The 19,114-nt window shown below is 33.5% G+C and overlaps 2 protein-coding genes across 5 annotated transcripts; both read right to left on the bottom strand.

Annotated features, from left to right (window-relative positions):
• Positions 1-491: 491 nt before the first annotated feature.
• On the bottom strand, positions 492-7,148 carry LOC136227919 (RNA pseudouridine synthase 5). Of its 3 annotated transcripts, none has more exons than XM_066016717.1 (14): positions 6,939-7,148; positions 6,777-6,834; positions 6,661-6,688; positions 6,498-6,544; positions 6,303-6,393; positions 5,874-6,039; positions 4,856-4,943; positions 3,816-3,891; positions 3,522-3,597; positions 3,219-3,286; positions 2,659-2,728; positions 1,974-2,052; positions 1,748-1,841; positions 492-918 (listed from the first exon to the last, which is right to left on the bottom strand). In XM_066016717.1, the coding sequence occupies exons 1-14, from the start codon at positions 7,051-7,053 to the stop codon at positions 841-843; spliced, it is 1,134 nt and encodes a 377-aa protein (XP_065872789.1). In that variant the 5' UTR covers positions 7,054-7,148; the 3' UTR covers positions 492-840. The 3 variants fall into 3 exon arrangements, with proteins under 3 accessions (XP_065872789.1, XP_065872791.1, XP_065872792.1); XM_066016719.1 differs by having other exon boundaries at positions 6,661-6,678; positions 6,939-6,992; XM_066016720.1 differs by lacking the exon at positions 6,661-6,688 and having other exon boundaries at positions 6,939-6,993.
• Positions 7,149-15,886: 8,738 nt separating this feature from the next.
• LOC136226496 (uncharacterized) lies at positions 15,887-18,855 on the bottom strand. 2 transcript variants are annotated; one of them, XM_066015012.1, is made up of 4 exons: positions 18,668-18,855; positions 17,245-17,399; positions 16,830-17,108; positions 15,887-16,743 (listed from the first exon to the last, which is right to left on the bottom strand). In XM_066015012.1, the coding sequence occupies exons 2-4, from the start codon at positions 17,374-17,376 to the stop codon at positions 16,123-16,125; spliced, it is 1,032 nt and encodes a 343-aa protein (XP_065871084.1). In that variant the 5' UTR covers positions 17,377-17,399; positions 18,668-18,855; the 3' UTR covers positions 15,887-16,122. The 2 variants fall into 2 exon arrangements, with proteins under 2 accessions (XP_065871084.1, XP_065871085.1); XM_066015013.1 differs by lacking the exon at positions 18,668-18,855 and adding an exon at positions 17,655-17,898.
• Positions 18,856-19,114: the final 259 nt, after the last annotated feature.

Below are 19,114 nucleotides of genomic sequence, written 5' to 3'. Positions count from 1 at the left end.
TGTTTTTTTTTTTTTTTTAGCGTTTGAAGTCGAATTAAAATAAAATTCAGTTTCCATTAACTAGGCTTTCAATGAGTGATGAAAGTTGACTAGCATTGACTTGAAAATAATATCTTCGATTTTGAGTGATCATTTTTAAATAACCATAAAAATTTGGTTAGTTTAATGATGAGAGTATTTAACTTGACCCGTCATTTATCAGACTTAATACTTTAAGATCCTTAAACTAGTATTAAAAATTGATTTAAGATACATTAAATCTTTGATCTTTTATTTTTGGTCTCATTAAGCCATTGATGATCCAAAAATGTAATTTTGAATATAAAATTCGACTAATAGACTTATTTGCATTCGAAATATATATAAAGTTAATAACGTCTTTTTAATAGAATTAAATATTCACAACTTACTAATTTGGTCATCAAGGGTTCAACGAGACAAAAAAAATAAATAAAAGATCAAAGGCTTAATGAAACAAAAGAAATGAAAGGTGAAAAAAGAAAAAAACTTTTAAGTAATTTCATGAACTAAACACCATGTAACTTGCTTCGACTCTGTAAGTTGAGAAGGTACATCAGCCTTTATCATATGTCTATTTGACCGACTAAACAGAATCTTTATTAATTACAACTTCAAATAACACTAAATTATCAAGTAGTCGCTTATGATACGGACAAGAATAATATCATTTTATAACGAAACAATATATATATGCTTACCTCGTTCTAACATTCTTCTCAGCCAAAGCTCAAAACTAGAACCAATATATATATGCTTACTTGTAAGTGTTTTGACTTGAGCAAGTCCCTTACCTTCCTTGATACATTCATGTAGCTATTATCACCCGATCAAATTCCTCTGTTGGGTCTCTGCCTGAGTTTGCAAGATGGATGGAAGAGGTGCTATGATTGTAATCACCTACACATTCATTTTTTTTTTTTTTTGTTATAATGAAGGTTAACGCCCAAAACAAGAAAGGAATTCAACTTCATGGAATCCATCGACAAGCATAGGTAGGGTTGCAAATGGGGTGGAGATTATCCGTTCCTAACGGGAATCGCTCCAATGAGAATGGGGAATACTCATTTATTTTCCTCGTTTATTCTCCTAACGGGGAATTCTCCCAGCTCCACGGGGTTCCCATCCTTTTGTAGTTTATAAAGAGATTCAAATGCTTATTTTTAAATTTGGATATTTTTATTTATCATTACATTTGATAGATCAGTATTGTTTATAAATTATGATTTATGTATCAAGTATATTACTAATATTTTAACAGATTCTATTTGGTAACTGTATAATACAGAATTTTTTTTTAAATTCACTAAAGAAAATGTTATTTAGAATTTGAGAAATGGGAAATGGTGATCCTTAAGAGGATACTAATACCCAAAGGGACAAACTATTTTCCTCATTCTATACAAAGGGATGGGAATGAAGATTCCCATCTAGATAGGGATAGGGACGGAGTCCCCATCTCCGTCCCATTTGCAACTCTAAGCATACATATTAAGTTACAGAAGACAATAATTTGTGAAACTCTTATCCATGGTTTTAATATTTTCTCTTAAGTGTCCTGTTCCTCCTATACTTTAGAGAGTGGGATTGCTGGTTAATCAGCTACATTGACAAAATGCTCCAAATTTATAAAGGAAAAAAAAACATGCATTTCAGAGCTAGTTATGATGAAAAAGGTTGTGAAATGTGTAATGTATGGGTAGAAGCATTCCATAGGGAAAAAGCTTACCTCGGTTGTGAAGGGGTGTAGGAGGAGCAATTGATGCGCATGCAAGTAATAGCCACAATCTCCAGGCAAAGGTTTCATCGGCCTTTCATACCCTCTATACACAAAATCAACAATAACAGGCAAATAATATATGATACTACTGCACGAATATTGTCCATCAAAATAGCTTGATTGAGTGAAATTTTTATAACATGAAGATGAGAAACATATAAATCAATCCCCTTACCCATCTTGGGCAAAACTTTCATCTGCATTTTCAGATTCAGAGCACTTGGGTTTCCCACCAGCTACATATAAAGGATCACCTGATAAATAATTAAATGAACGTATTAGATACAAATTAGAGCATCATTTTCAATTGTCTACTTACTAACATATAGTCAAACTTTTATTAATGACTAAGGAAACTGAATTTTATGACCAATCGAAACACAACAAGTGCTGAATGCAAACACTTGATTGATTCGGATAAACAAATATGTTTAACATAATCAAGTGCATAAGAAAACTCAACAGATGAACTCAACTGGTTGCATCAGTAGTGAGATAACCAAAATCAAGTATATAAGAAAACCCTAACAGATGCAGTGGAAATAGTTCATAAGCAAGCTATCCATCAGAAATGAGCCATGAATCAAGTAATTGAAATTTCAATTTCTGCAGTAGAAGATTTGAGGAAGCATTTCTAGTCAAGGAAAATACAAGTTTTCTGACCTTCAAGCTAGTTTACATTTTGCACAGTATAAAGAAAATACATCATAAAGCAAATAGTAACAGAAAATACCAAACAGAACATAACGAAATTGAGGTTTCTTGCTGCTGATGGTCTCATGTGATACAAGTGCATGTTTAATACATCACTAACTTGGTTCAAAATCTTGGAAATAACAGAATGATCAAGAAAGGTTTACCCAGCAAAGGATGCCCTATAAAAGAAAGATGAATCCGTATTTGGTGTGGCCGCCCTGATTCAATCTCAACCTGTTCAATAAATGAGCAAAAGAAGTTTCATGCGTGATTAAGGATTGTGACAAAAAGCCTACCTATTATGTGGTAGAGATTATAAAATTACATTTGGAGCCTTTACGTTAGGTTTAAGCTTTTGATTTAATGGTTCTGTTACCAAAGCATCTTAAGCCAAGAACCCCAATCTATTAATTGACATTTCAACACAAGGTAAACGTTGTTGTCGTGTGACCAAGAGGTCACGGGTTCGAGTCTTAGGAGCGGCCTCTTGCCAAATAAATTGACAGGGGAAGGCTTGCCCCCAGTACACCCTTGTGGTGGGACCCCTCCCCGGACCCTCACTCAGCGGGGACGCGTAGTGCGACCGGGCCGGCCTTTTTTTTTTTTTTCAACACAAGGTGGAGTCAGCCTTTCCTTGTACACATATCAAGTCCATGGGGCATTCACAAGGTGTGAAGTAGGCTCTTTCACAATAAGCTTATGGTAGAAAACTAAAAATTGATACCTGGACTAATGTGTGGTTTTTCTGCACATTTCTTTCGAGCACTTCAACTTTGCTTAACGCTGACTTGCCTATTTGAACCAAAAAATACTAACATTTATATTTCCAGCAAGCCACAAACCCATAAATTAATACCAAAGCAAAGAATGAGACAGCAAGCTTGCAGACAAGAATGACTCCTTGACTACACTATTAAGCCTTTCCAAACAGAACTACACCTTTTAGAACTTGTGCCAAGTACTGGAAGAAGTTAAAAGAGGAGAAAATAAAAAATTCTATACCTAATAAAGGGAAATAGTTAAAAACCTGAAGCAGAAGCAACGTAGAGTCCTTTTGCCACTCCAGGGTACCGAACTGTTCCAATTGGCTGCTCTATGATAACCTGTTAAGCAAATATAGATTCCTTGATTATGTACAATTATTTGTGGAACAGTCTAATTAATAAATCAAAGCAGCAGATTAAAAAGGTTCTTCAAATTTTTAACGTTACCAACACATAACCTATACCAATAGACAAGACAGTGAAATGACCAGAAAAGGACAAACCATTAAAAACCAAAAGGCTTAGGGTAAACGAGAAGTTCACTGGAAGGGGGTTACCTTATCTTGTTGGACTATTCCATCAACTAATGCCCGATATATCTTGGTAATATTCCTTCTCTTGTTAATGTGTGAGCTATTATTACCACATACGAGACAATCATACATATGATTAGAGCATGGATGAAATTGAAAGCACATTGTGAGTATCATATCCTAAACAGCATTAAACAGTTTTCTCCAGTACCCAGGTTTCAATCGTCCATTGTTTCCTCTGCTAAACTAGCTAATATTTGTACTTGGATGCTGTTGCTTGAGTATTGGAATACATAGGAAGCAAAATTTGTAGGATTCACGATGGTTTGATTTCAGTTATTTTCAGACATTTTTCCCTTGTGCATACATACTCTTTAAAACATCTAATGGGGCTAAAATAGTGAACAGTGTTTGGCTAATGCAATCGACTTACAATGGATTTTTTTATCCTAAGATATTATTTTGAAGAAAAAGTCAAGGTCTTGGTTTGAATTTATCACCAAAGGAAATTAAAAAATTTGGAATGAAACAATTCTGCTGGTGTGGTGCCTTCAACTCAAAATTGTTTGAGAATGTTTGTCACTTAAAGATGCTACTACTATTATCTATTTGGTGAAAAATTATTGATCTCCTTCCTTAATGTATTTTTAGTTAACAAAATATGTCTCATTCAATTCTATCAACAATTCCCAGTATTCTTCTTTCTGTCTTCATAATATTATACAGGAGTAATAAAAATGAGTTCATGCTAAACAATTCTATCCTTGTCCTTAAATGATCTTTAAGAGGCAGAACATTTAGGACTGGAACATAAACTGGAAATCCTTGATCATTTCATTATGGTGTGTATTAAATTTATTATTCTCTCAATACAGCTGTAATACTAGAAAAGAGGAATAATCTATGACCAGAGAAAGAATGTTTTTTTTTTTAAAAGACCAGAGAAAGAATGTTCATCTCTGTAATTAAGGGCACTGAAGTGAACACAGCACAGTTCTTATCTTGGATGACTTTCACAGTTTACAAACAAATATGGAGCATGCAAGGTGGGATTCTCCACTAACCCGTTGTTTTTAATAAGAGATGCGCCATCAGCAAAATATGCTGCAAGGCGAGTCTTGGCAAGCTTTGACTTTGCACAAAGTAATATTCCTACATCCAATGAAAGTTTATCAAATATGTCATTGAAAAATCTGGAGGCAAGATCCAGCATTGTCATAATCACATTGTTGAAAACAATATAAACACCAAAAGATATTTCAAGTGATTAAGCTCTGAAGTAAAAACAAGCCCAAGATATATTATGTAGAAGAGGCAAATGAAAATCCCATTATCAACAAGGAATTCAAGAAGTTTCTGGTTCAAAAGCACATAATTGCTTGTTATAATATTCTAATCATATCAAATGTCTAAAGCTGTACTCAAGAATACAACTTTCTATGTCAGGTGCTCAGGGGACATTACCTGCATATAGCATTGCAGTAAAGGTATTACCATGGCATGAATTCATGGAAAATAGATCATAATGGATCAATCTTAATGTTAGAACAAGGCTTAACTTGATTGGTATATAAATGATTTACATCCTGAATCAAGTGATGGAATTTTTTAAAGCAACCTTCTTTTTTGTGGTATTTGGGTCCAATTAATGGGTTCGACGTTGATTAGACACCTTTAGGTGACCCCTCACTCGATTAAGATTTTCTGTGCACAGTACTAATCGAGCTTGAGACCTAGCTTAAGCAACTAGAGGCATTTTACCGTTCAAGCTAACCTTAATTGGTATTAAAAGAAATATATGATACTAATATATACATTTCTCAAAAAACAAGTTCAGTTTAGCTCAAATACATTATTTCGAGCAAACTGGCCTTCATCAATTTATATTCTGATCAATACATTGATTTATGAGATTATTCAGAAAAAGGATCTTATGTCTATCATATATAAATTCTTTTGAGACTGCAGCCAAATATTAACAGACAATCAAGCATGTAATATTTAAGGACCCTTGAGAAAGCTGTTCAGAAAAACAAAGTCGCTCTTTAGTCTTTTTTTCCAAATTAACTATATCTAGTCTACCTGATGTGCCCCTTCCTAGGCGATGAACAGGTGCAGGATGCGATTCTTGGCTTGTCAGGGAGGAGGTTTCTTTCCATGCCCGCCACTGGAGTTGTGTTAAAACAGTTCTTTGTTGGAAAAGCCCTCCGGGCAAAACTTGCAAGCCAGAAGGCTTGTTTAGAGCAATCTGATTATGAAACAAAATTCCACATCTATCAGATGAAATCATATTGCTATTCAGTTTCAAATGCATAGATGCTCCAACCAGGCTCCACAGCCTTGCTTGAAACTGACATTGTAGAATAGATCAAAGCTATTGATCCCTAAATCAGAGCTAAAGAAAAAACAAGGTCTGTTTGATGTTTTAACAAGAAAAACTTAAAAATTTACAGTACAAGCATGGGATCAAATACATACACGTAGAAGATGAATCATTAGTATATATTTTACCATATGTTCATCTTCATATAAAACTTGCAACAAGTAAGGTGCATCAGGCTCTGTCCAAGGAAGCCTGTGATATACTAGTTCTGAACCAACCCTAGATAACAAAATGCACATATTAGTAAGACATATGGTAGAATCTGTTATATAACTCGAAAAACACACAAGCTAGAACGGCAAATAGTCGGGGTATTATAAAACCTGAGCGCGGTGTTGTGTTCTTTAACAACCATGCTATCAATAGTTATCTGCAAAACTAACAAAAACAAGATAAACAAATAGAATTTTTAAGAATTAAAGCACTAATGTAAATGTACTCTCAATCATAGAACCATTCACTTTCTCTAGAGAGAGAGAATCAAACCTGGCCATTGTGGATTCGCTGCAACCAACTATTAGATTATCAGTAAGAAATAATGACGATGATGATATAATGATGGTAAAGGAAAGGAAGAAAAGGGATATAAGAGTCAAGCTTACCCTTGCAATGGAGCTGAATAGGTGTATTTTCTTGAGTAGAAATCTATAAGTGTCAGTTCTGCAATTATTCCAAATCAAAAAATTGAAAAAAGCCGAAGAATAATCCATATGAGAGAATTTTACATCAAAACGCTAATGAAAGAGGTGAAAGAGTGAGAAGACCAGAATCTGATGAAGAAACTAGGTCTTTGTAAATCAAGCCTTGGTTGAGATGGGGCCAACGGAGACCAAATGAAGAAAGCTCCTCCTTCACTGTCGATTCTGATGAGTTACACATTTTGAAAAAAAACTGACAACCAAGGGAATCAACTCTCCTTCCTTATTCTCCTTTTTGTGTTTCAAGTTGCTCATAATTAATTGACGGAATAGAGAATATTTGCAATTGTTTAAAATAGTATTTGATTTTGAAAAATATTGGATTGGAGATTTTTGTTTTTTTTGAAAAATAATATATATATTTTTTTATATTTGTGTTCAGAACTGAAACGTAAAATGTAAGATGTCAAAAATTGTTGGGTTTAGCCCAATATTATGAATTTGTAAAAGTTTTTGTTATTGATCGTAACTAAATTATTTATCACCGTCCCTTTTTGGATATCCTCCCTCTCGAGCCAAAAGTTAGTTTTTTTTTCTAAAAAATGATCGAGGAAATCGAATAACTACAGTTCCTATTTACATTAATTGAAATTCGTCTCCAAAAACTAACCGATCCAATCAGTATCTAAAAAAATTCATCCAAATTGGCATGGACGGGTGATTCACACCACCTGGCCTAGACAGAAACGGAAGAACTACCCGTTTAGCACATATTCAACGAGTTTTGTCTCCGAATTCAAAGACGGAACTCGTGTTTTCGATTCGATTTTCAAATAAAAATACTTATCCGAGGAATCATTAGTCTTTTTCCTTTACCGTGCTTAAGTCTCATGAATGTTGTTTGGGTTTTTGAATTTTGAAGAAATTTGAAAGAATGTCAGTTTTTGAGTTTAAAAAATGAAAAGGGCAAAAGTGTCCAAGAGGGAGCAGTGATAAGTAATTTGGGAGTGATGAATAGCAATCCAACTATTAGTATAAAGATATGGAGGGAATTGCAAAAAAGTCTCGTATGTAACGATTTAACTCTGAAAATGAAACTTTTCAATAATTAAAATTGTTTAGTATCATAGGAAATATGCGACTACATTTTTTATTTTTCAAAATCATCATTTTTGGAGTTTTCTCTCTTTAAACATTAACTTTCTCTTTCCTAAAAAGCAACGTCTCAATGACTTCAAATTTAAAAAGTTGAAAAATTATTGTTACTTATAATATCATTCGGTTCTTGAAAATTTTCATTTTGAGGTCGTTATCGACTAAATTTGCCAAAGTTCCCAAAATGGCTAATGACAACCACATGGTTTGTTTTGTAATAAAAAAACTATAGGTACCGATCTGTAAAAACGTAAATTCACAAGAATTTTATTTTAAATTAACCTAAAAACTTGAATTTTGAGAAGCATAAAATATTTAATCTTCCTTTTGATTTTCTTCCCAGTTCATCCCTTTTTTAATTTGAGCAGTAAATTGAAATTGAGATGTAGTTATCTGATTCATGCAAATCATAATTGTATCTACAGTTGATGAACTGAGCTATTTTATCCTAAAGGCGACTAATTATTAGTCTGCTTGCACATCTTCGAGCAGTGTCGTGAACGTTTTAGATAGAGTGACCTTGTTCGCGACTCATCTTATATTCTATGTGTTCTGTAACCTTGTTCTTTTTTCAATTCGAGCAACAACAAATTTAAGACATTCTTTGCTGCTATGGCTACCGAACAAACTAATGGGATGATTGATATCAATAAACTGTTTTAGTTTGAGGTGGCTCACTTCCGAATGTGGAAATAGAAGATGTTGTTTTATCTCACCACAAAGCGAGTTGCTTCTGTTCTACCTCTGAAAGACCTGATGTTCCAAAAACTACTATTGGAGCAAAAAGACATGTTGTAGAAAAATGCTCAGAGAGTGATTTTCTTTGCAATTTCTTTTTTTTATCTTTAATGGCTTGGCAGATGATCTATACAACTACTATAATGCTGAACAAACATATACCAAGAACATTTAGGATGCTTTGTAAAAGAAATATGATACATAGGAGGTTGAAATATGATGTTAGCCATTATCTCAAGATGATTGATGACAAATCATTGGAGGCTCTATCACGTGAACTCTAGAAAATTGTAGACGAAGTTATCTCGGAAGGTATACCTCTTGATGATCAATTTCAAGTTGTTGTTATTATTAACAATTTGCCTCCTTCCTGGAAATAATCATTAATAATTTGCCTCCTTCCGAGAAATAATTATAACCGCATCGTGAGTTTTTTGACTGATGTTAGTCTGCCTCGTAAAATATACATATGTTTTCCTACTTAAGGATCATGCAACGTGTAAATGCTACGAGGGTAAGTACTTAAGCACATCATGTGGCTGGTCGAGGTAAGTGACGTGTGTGTGTTATGTTGTATACTAAAAGAAACCAACTAAAGATTTTTAAGCATTCTAAGTAAGATATTCTTTGGATGTTGTCCAATCACTTAAACACGCGTTTTGATTAGCCAGTTGATTCGAAAAATAATTATACTCCCTAAGTCCTCTAAGTAGCCGGGTACTTGGTGTCATCGACTTAACTTTTCCTCAAATCCCCAAAGGTAACCGAAAGCATAACATAATAACATATACTCTTAATAGTTCCCTCTCGAACCTAGGTACTTGGTGTGATAGAATCCTTTTATTCCGCCGAGATGCTTCTCTTTTTAATGGCGCATCATTGCTATTTTCTTTCTTCTTTTCGTTACGTTCCTGCCCGTAATAACTTGTTGCTCTACGTGCTTGGGGCCATCGATTTTTCCAACTCGTTAAAGAATAAGAGAGCACTTGCTCTTCGTAGCGCTCTCACTCTCAGCAAGAGCCATTTGCTTTAGCACCTTGGAGAAGCAGCACATAAACATTTAGTCATTTTAGGGAAATAATGAAAGAAACGCTTCGCGCTAAGCAAAACTACGAAGCCTGTAAAGGGAAATACAACTTGAAAAACATGAGTTTGCTTCGCAGTTTGCGAAAACCGCGAAGCAAACTCATTATGCGAAGTCGTTTTCTGGAGAAAATACTACTTCAGTACATGAGTTTGCTTCGCGGTTTTCACAAGCTGCGAAGCAAACTCATTCTGTGAAGTCGTTTTCTGAAAAAATGTCCTCCATACAATCATTTTGAACTATCTCTAAGTTCCATTTCGCAAAATATAGCTAAAAAAACGAAAAAGTACAACTAAACTATAAACCAAAATCGCACAAACAGATAAAACGAAAATATAAAACCCTAAAACATTGAAATCATAGAAATATAGTAGATACTTACATTCTTTCTGCATTTTGCCATTGAAATCGAAAATAAAAAAATATGATAAACGCAGAAAAAAATCGTCTCTGCAAAGAAAATGGTACCTTCGAGTTCGCACAAGAAGAAAGAAACGGAGAGAGGAAGAAGAAAGAGGACGATGAAACGATGTCTTCGATTCGCACAAGAAGAAAGAAACGAAGAGAGGAAGATGAAACAATTTGGGTACTTTGAAAAAGTCACAAATTAAATACTCTAGATATATAATGTGTTGTGTAATTGGTTTAAATGTGCAAATGGACCTTGAAATTGACCGAGTTTTATAAATTTTCCTATAATATAACTAATAATAACAAGTTAAATTTAATAAAACAGTTTATTAACAATTTTGAATAACAAAAATTCATTTGGTTAAATTACAAATAATATGAACTTGGAAAATTAAACGTATATATATCAAAATATGCTAATATATTTTCCAAGAATTTTTCAATTTATAACTCAAATCATCCTTACTTTCTACTTTGAAGAAAAACAACCGCCTATTTACTCATGTACCGTGCCTCCAACGTAGTATTATTTGACCCACCAAACTCTATCCCGGTTCTGAATAGAACAAAAACAGTCTCAAAAATCAAGAAATTGGTATTAAGTTGGTGATTATTAATTAATCAACAACCTGGACTAAAACAAAGTGTTTGAAAAAGAAAGTAAAACAGTAAATATATATATTTTTACTTAAAAAATAGGAAAAATTACAAAATTGGGTAAATCCTTTTACATATTTAACTCATTTACTTAACCTACTACATATTTAGATTATATTTGTTTGACTTTCTCAAAATACCCTCAATATGTTTGTAATTTTACGGCGCGACTGTCTCCCTCCCGTCTGACTTCGCGAAATCGTTGATTTCGGGAAGTCTGCGAAGCTAACGTTGATTTAGTTGATGATTTTAATTAGCATATGCAAAATCAGGACGTGTTTTTAACCAAATTTGCGAAGTGGTATATAACAGCAAAAAGGCACAATAACAAGGGATTCCAACATTAAAATCATAAAACACTAAAATCATAACATTATCAAAATTTACAACAAAATTGTCACAATAAACTCCTAAGAAATCATTTTAAAGCGAACGTTACGAATCTGAACGAAAATTTCTCCCTGTATTGGAAGTCCATACCTTTTGGGATGGACGTATCACATGATACACAACAAGATTGACACAATATCTCCTAACAAATCATTTTACACTACAAGAAAATTGCTTTTTGGCAACAAGTTTTAGCAACAATAAAAAAAGTCGTTGCTAAATACAAACTTTCGCAACATAAGTTTTAGGTCGTTACAAAAGATTGTTGAAGTGGAAGTCCCGAGCCTTTTGGGATGGATGTCTCTCATGGCACCCCAGTACATCGTCTTCCAGAAATGGATGTTATGTATTCAACCACCTTCAGAAAAATTTAATTATGTTAGTCAAAAAAAGGAAGATTTGGCTTCGCGAAATGAGGATTCACTAAGTATGCGAAAATAAATGTGCAAGGAAGAGGATGATTTTAGTTAGCGAAACGATGATTACGCGGAGTCTGCGGGAGAAATTTATCGAATTACCTTGCAAACTTCGCGTAATCATCGTTTCGCGAAGTTAAATCGATAAATTTCTCTTTACAGATTTCGCGAAAACGACATATACGCTAAGTGAATTTCTGGGACAAAACGCAGAGAAAATAATATATATTTACATTTTTCGATAAAAACAATATGATAAACTGGGAAAAACAATGGAAATAACGTAGAATCACCATTTATTCGATGGTCACAAGAAGAAAGAAACCAAGAAACGAGCAGAAAATGGAAGATGAAGAACCATGGCTTCGTTTCTAGGATTAGGAAGATGAAGAATCAAGAGATGAAGAGAGGAAGAAGAGAAATACATGGTGATTTGGAGAAAGGGTTAAATGTATCATTGGTCATTGAACTTACATGTTACATGGTTGTATCAAAATAACCACTCAACTTCAATTTGTCTCAATAAAATCACACAATTTTGAGTTTTGTCTCAATTAGGTCGCTTTGTCGATTTTAGTGGTTAAAATGCATTGAAATAATGACATGAGTGATACGTCAACATGAGTTAACTCAAATCTCTGACCGAAATGAAATATGACAGTCACATATCGGGTATTTTTATGAAAAAAACTAAATTTTAGTTTTCTTTTCATAAAAAATAACCGACACGTGATAGCTAGATGGCGCATATGTGGATGTTATATGTCATTTCGGTTAGAAATATGAGTTGTCTCATATTGACGTATCACTTATGTCATCATTTCGATGTTTTTTAATCACTAAAATCATCATAGTGACCTAATTGAGACCAAACTCAAAGTTGGGTGATTTTATTGAGACAAATTGAAATTGAGTGACCATTTTGAGATAACCATGTAAGTTCAGTGACCAATGGTATATTTAACCCTTTGGAGAAATTGTGTAGATTTCGTACAATTTAAAGGAAGAGAGGAAGATCAAAGGTCTGGAAAGAGCAACCGTTCGCGTAAGGAGAAGAAGCGGGAAGAGGGAAGATGAAAGGGTGGGGGTATTTTGGAAAAGTCACGCAAAAATAGTCTAGATATGTAGTATGTTGAGTAAATGGGTTAAATATGTAAATAAGTCTCCCATTTAACCAAATTTTGTAATTTTTCCTAAAAAATACTATTTTCTCTCTCTACCATCTACTTTCTCTCTAATTTCCCCAAAATTTCCAAAAACTTCTTAATTTTTAAATTCCCTAAAAACCATCTCTCTCCCTCTCTCTCTCTAAAATCCTCCTCTAAAATAGTGAATTTAGGGGCCGTATTTATTAAGAATTTTAGGGATTCAGAAATAAACGTACCCTTTTCTGAATAGAGCCACCACTGCTCTAGATAGAGTCGTGATGCTCTATTCGGGTTCGTACGAGTTGTACAAATTTTGTTTGATTATGACATTTCTAATACAGTTCTGTCCTTGTCGAGGCGTGCATTAATGCAGTGAATTTTCAAGGCGAGCAACTCTATATAGAGTCGTGTGACTTTATTTTTCAAAAAATAGAGTCACATGACTTAAAAAAGAGTGGTGGAGCCTGAAAAAATACAAAAAAAATTCTAAATGTAAATACAAGGTCAAATAATAAAGAGAAATATTTTTTAATTTTCTGAAAAATAAATTAAAATGATGCTAATCCTATTCAACGCGGATCTAAAAAAATGCGGGGAGCAAGCATGGTTTTAGAACTTCTCGAATTTAAAAAAAAAAAAATTGAAACGATATAAATAATATATCTTTGAAATAAATTTGAATGAGATTGAAACAATATTCGGGATACGAGTATGAAGCTTCACCGAGAACTTGGATTTTAACTTATCGATTAAACCGGCCGCTAAGGCATAACCAACTCATCATTAAAATCAAACAAAAATTCGTGCTCACGTTGTTTTGTTAAGGAGTTTATATTGTAGTGAATTGATATTGAACACCTTCTTTATCAAATAATTTGTTGAACTATGCGAAAGTGTACTTTTCTTATGATCACTTCTAAGTATCTTCATATTGAGCAAATGCGATCAACGGATAAGATCTAAATTTGTCTCTATCGTTTTTGGAGAAACATATATTTATCCTTAACATACGAAATGGTAAAAATATAACATTTTCAATCAAGATCAATTTTAATTGTATATAACTCAAATTTGAATGAAGTGGGTTAACATTAATTAACCGTCATATGGACTTTTCAAACATCAATTATGTCTAAAATGTTTATTGTGTTACTAACACAATTACAGATCACTTGCCAATATCAACAACTAAATCTGTCACATATAGTTAACCACAAAAAAAAAAAAAAAAAACTATTAAAGTGTCTTAAATATTTACTATGTTACCAATACAACTACATACAACCTGTCAAAGTGCACGGATATGTTTACCAAAATAATTTTATTAACACATTCACAACCAAGTTGCCAAAATGTATGAACATGTTTGTCAAAAAAAAAAAATTATTTACCACTTTTTTTTAAAAAAAAAATTTGCGTAATGCGCTTACATTAAAGAAGAAAGAAAAATCCTCACCAGACCCGGATGTGATTCGAACCTATGACCTCCCAATGCATAGGTAAGCTCTCAATCACTAGGCTAAAAGCTTCACTTCAATGCATGAAATCACTTCAATTTATTAAAAAACTTGTTTAGAAACTTCAATGTAGCAGTCAAATAACATTTAAACTGGCTCTTCAAATTTTCTATTAAGTTTGGATAAAATTGTTAGGAGTAAATTTTTATCATTTCAAATATCAGGAGTAAATCCGCACTTCCCTAAAAAAAAGATAAGGACATCTAGATGTGGTAATTATTAATCTAGTGTTCTCTTCATATTGTGTCAATTATCTAGTTAGTGTCAAATGAATCAACCTAAACTCAACCAAAATTTTATAATTATGTCAACCTAATCGAACCAGTATCAATTTCATACTGTATTAATGGTGATATATTTAAAAATATAAAATAATATAGTGATGTAGTAATTCTTCTATTTACAGTAAAACCTCTATAAATTAATAATGTTGGGACCATGGAATTTTATTAATTTATAAAGTTATTAATTAATCGATAAATTAATAATTATTAATTTATAGAGTGATTTTAAATTTTTTAAAAATAAATTTTAAATTACTAATTTAAATAAAGTTTTTGTCTAAAATCAATGAACAAATAAAATTAAATGTGCATTATATAAGTTAATTGAACTTGAAAGTTCATTGTATTTATATTAAAAATATTCAATGTTTTATAGTTAATGAATTACTATATAAATTTATATGGACTGTTATTTCAAATCATACCAAAAATGAGGATGAAGCTGAAGATAATTCAGTACTTTTGAAACCAGTCAAAGGGAATGAAGCAATTATATCATCATCCACTTTTTACGATTTTTTGTTACAATTTGACAAGGATGCACCGGAACTTTTGAATGCACTAAGCATAGTTAGAGATGAAATTCAACTAGATTTAAATTTCAAGAAAAAACAAAATACTATATATTCATATTTTGTTAATTATCCTAAGTATGTATATCTATATGTATGTGAGAAATTATTAATTTATAGAGGTAATAATACAATGTATTTATAAAGGGTTGTTCCGGAAAATTATTATCTTATTAATTTATTAAAATTGATCATTTTTTGAACTGACCCAAATCGGGACCAGAAGAAATTATTATTTTAAAGAGTTTATTAATTTATCGAGTATTAATTTACAGAGGTTTTACTGTATTTATTGTCAATTTTGTAATACCAGGTTTCAAGTTGCTATTAATTTTAACTTTCTACTATGCAAACATTATTGAGTAATAGTTTTGTAAACTTATTTAAAGAAGATAGGTTTAGTTTATTTATGAGAAGATGGAAGACTTTAGTAGTTAAAAAGGAAATATATTTGTCCTATTATTAATTTTTGTAATGAAAGAAGCAGACAAATTTGAACATTTCAAAGCACAGTTACAACTTACAACTGCTCTGCTCAATTGGTATAAATATCAAATAAATAATGGGTGTGGCAGCCACGTTTAGTTGGAAAAGTAGACTTTTGCCATTTCTCATTACCTAAATAATTGAGCTAATAATGCAGCCGCCGGTTGTTGACCTAATTTTTCAACTAAATGGTACTCTGAATATGCCTACTGGATCTGCTCACAACTTCCATTCACGTCATTTCATAACAATCCTGAGAAACATTTCGTTGTTAAAAACACTCTTCTTTCAGATTTCTTATTACCCCATTTGCCAAATTCAGGTTCTTACAATATGGGGGACAACAATAATGGAAGACCAGGAATAGAAAAACACTTAATTGGAAAAAATAGAATTACAATCTGTAAGAACACAAGTGATTACTGATCCACATGAGACAGTGGGAATCAGAATCAACATAAAACGCCTGCTGATGATGTCCCAGCAACCCGAACCGACACTGGATAATCCACCGGATCACCACAGTGTCCGCTTTTAACAGCAACAACTTGTAACTTACTTAAATTGCTGGCAGTCGTATCGACAAGTGACATTTTCTTAGCAGCAACTGCCTTCATCCGGTATCGCTCTGCTCTAGATCCAATAACCTGTCCTAGTATAGATGCTGCAATAGTAAATGCCATGGCTGACTTCGGCATCAATACAGATTTCCTCAGCATGCCAATGAAAGGAACTGCTGCATGGACAGCTACAAACCATGATGGTGAAAACTTCTCTGTGTGTTCCCTCCAAATCCCTAAAGGTACATTTGCTGCCATGCCTAACATTCCAATGACAAGAACTTTGGTAGGTAAGGCTTGAGGACGAAGGTTCTTAGCAAATGCTGTTCGGGAAATAGCTGCTCGAGCTGCAACAATTGCAGGTGGGCACTTAAATTTCATGCCTGGTGGGGGCTGAAAAGCTTTTGCAACAAGCGGCAGAACACCACTCACTGCCCGGTATGACTTTGCTATAGGGCAGTTCCCATTTTGCAGCCACTCATCGCCCATTGCTTCATGATTAGATTTATCTCCCTGAAAATTTCATTACAGAGACAGTCAATAACGATTCAGACATGAAATCCACAAGTTTAATGTCTAGGGAGTGAATTAGCAGTTACCTGTGAAGATGAATTTTTCTTGGATGGTTTTGAGTTTTTCTTGTCTTTCTTCCACTTCTTTGAAAAGGAATCAAAGCCAAAGAATCCCCCTCCAAACGATGAAAGACTGACAGAAGCTGCCTTTGCAGCTAAAGGATTGAACGCAGGAACGGTGGGTCGGGCCTCTTTTCTCTCAGAGTTTTCAGAAAGTGGGACAACTCCATCACTCCCATGGAATAGCCTGAATGCCATGTCAAAATTGGGACCATCCTCAAAAATTGGACCTTTGCTTGACCGAACCTGGCAAACAAAATTACAAAGTATTCATAAGTTTCCTAATTTTGTAGTATCACAATTTTGTAAGCGAAGAAACACAAAGTACAATGAACTATATCACAAACATGGTGAAAACCGGAAACTTAAGCAATCTACTTACTGGTACAGGCAGACGCAAGGATGAAAAGGAGAAATTAGTGGGCTCGTTAATATTCCTCAAAAATGGACACCTTAGAATGTCATGCGGACAAGGTGCAGATTCCTCATTTAGGCCTCTGAAGAAAAAGTCCATATTTTGCTGTCAAGTATGCTTATCTGCGGAGAGTTCGCAGAGTTAGAGACATAAACAATAAATCAAACCATCGATCGTAGCATCAAGCAGGAAAAAATAAAATAAAATATTTAGGATAACGACCAAATAGTAAGATTGCAAATCCACTTGAGAAAACTTCAAGCGAGAAATCAAAACAGGTTTAAGCAAAGGAAAAGTACTCATCAGCCATCATCCAAGGAAACAAGATACACATATAGTACATATCAAAATCCAGAACAAACCCCAGGTAATTTTACCGATAAAAAAATCTTGCGACTTGATGATGTATTTGAGCGAATCCTAAGAACTGATGCAGGCCACACGACGAGATTCTTTCAGGAGATTTCAAATATTAATATCTAAAAGGGGTCACGAATAGATCAATGGGTATAATCAAGCAAGCTTTTAAGCTTTGAAATATGTCGGTGACTGCATCTATATAGAATACAACTACTAATCCTAGATATACTTGGAATCCTAAAATTTAAGAAAACCTACATTATTAAGAAGTTATATATCTAATCCCCGATTAATTGAACCTTATCCCCAAAAAAACAAAACAATTTTTTTTTTATGTGAAATTTTTTTTTTATTAAGAAGTTATATATCTAATCCCCGATTAATTGAACCTTGATGCGCCGGTTAGGAGAACCGAAGAGTGGCAAAAGGATGTAGTGGTGAGGGGTAGGGGAAGACCTAAGCAAACTTGGAGGAGGGTGATCGAGAGTGATATGAGTTTATTGGGAATTGAGGAAAATATGGTAGTGGATAGGACGGAGTGGAGGGAGCGAATCTGTGTCGCTGACACGACTTGATTTTCACGGTTTTATATGATGGTTCATGTTAGCCGACCCCGAATCATTTCGGGACTAAGGCTTTGTTGTTGTTGTTGATGATGATGTGAAACTTGTATAATTCCTAAACCGCTTAAACGAGAAGGTTAAAAATAATTCCTAAAAACATGACTTGGAGGTCCCAGAAAAGAAAACCTTTTGTAAACCCCAATTTCACATTGAACGCACAAAATTTATCGATCCACCCAATCAGAAAGCCTCCAAATCCTCTACAAAATTAAAATTAATGTCTTCCCTCGAATAACGAGACTCATGCTAAACATAATTCTGAATTAACACAGGAAAAGATCATGATCGTACTGAAACACCAAAAACAAAGTTGAAACACGTAACCAGAGGTCCAAAAATGAAGAAACGGAATTGGAAAACAATGAAAGAATAAAAAAGGGAAAATTGAAGAACAGTGAAAGACAAACCTGATATCGAAGTAGAATCCGAGAGGCAGAGAACGAGAATGTGGACGAAGGGATCTGAAGAGAGAAGGATAACAATTGAAGACAGACGAAAGAATCAGAAGTGTTAGGTGACAATGAAGAAAACGAGGGAGAGAATGGTATTTGTTTATCTTTATTCACTAGAGAGAGAGAGAGAGAGAGAGGGAGAAGGTAAACGACGCCGTGCTTAGCACACGCCATATGGTATGTATGTAGCAGTCAAAGTTGGAATGGGATTGTGCATTGGGTCAGACATGGAAAATGTGTGTTCTAAATTATGAATTATTCTCTATTCACATTTTTAATTAGATTAGTGGACTTTTATTTACATTTATTAAATACCTTTTTTATTTTATCTATCAGCCATCAAATACTTTAAATACATATATTAATATTATTTAGAAAAATTTATTATTATTATTAAAATGA

Source organism: Euphorbia lathyris, chromosome 4, assembly GCF_963576675.1.
Source record: "Euphorbia lathyris chromosome 4, ddEupLath1.1, whole genome shotgun sequence".
Classification (NCBI taxonomy): domain Eukaryota; kingdom Viridiplantae; phylum Streptophyta; class Magnoliopsida; order Malpighiales; family Euphorbiaceae; genus Euphorbia; species Euphorbia lathyris.
The sequence above is the reverse complement of the archived record's forward strand: the minus strand, read 5'-3'. Positions and strand labels throughout refer to the sequence as shown.

Coding starts and splice junctions, on each gene's coding strand:
- LOC136226496 (XM_066015012.1), bottom strand. CDS start 17,376: ATGGACTTTTTCTTCAGAGGCCTAAATGAGGAATCTGCACCTTGTCCG. Junction 17,109..17,244: donor CCTTGCGTCTGCCTGTACCA/GTAAGTAGATTG, acceptor TTTGTTTGCCAG/GTTCGGTCAAGCAAAGGTCC. Junction 16,744..16,829: donor AGAAAAATTCATCTTCACAG/GTAACTGCTAAT, acceptor TGAAATTTTCAG/GGAGATAAATCTAATCATGA.
- LOC136227919 (XM_066016717.1), bottom strand. CDS start 7,053: ATGTGTAACTCATCAGAATCGACAGTGAAGGAGGAGCTTTCTTCATTT. Junction 6,545..6,660: donor AGCGAATCCACAATGGCCAG/GTTTGATTCTCT, acceptor TTAGTTTTGCAG/ATAACTATTGATAGCATGGT. Junction 6,394..6,497: donor GAACACAACACCGCGCTCAG/GTTTTATAATAC, acceptor TTTGTTATCTAG/GGTTGGTTCAGAACTAGTAT.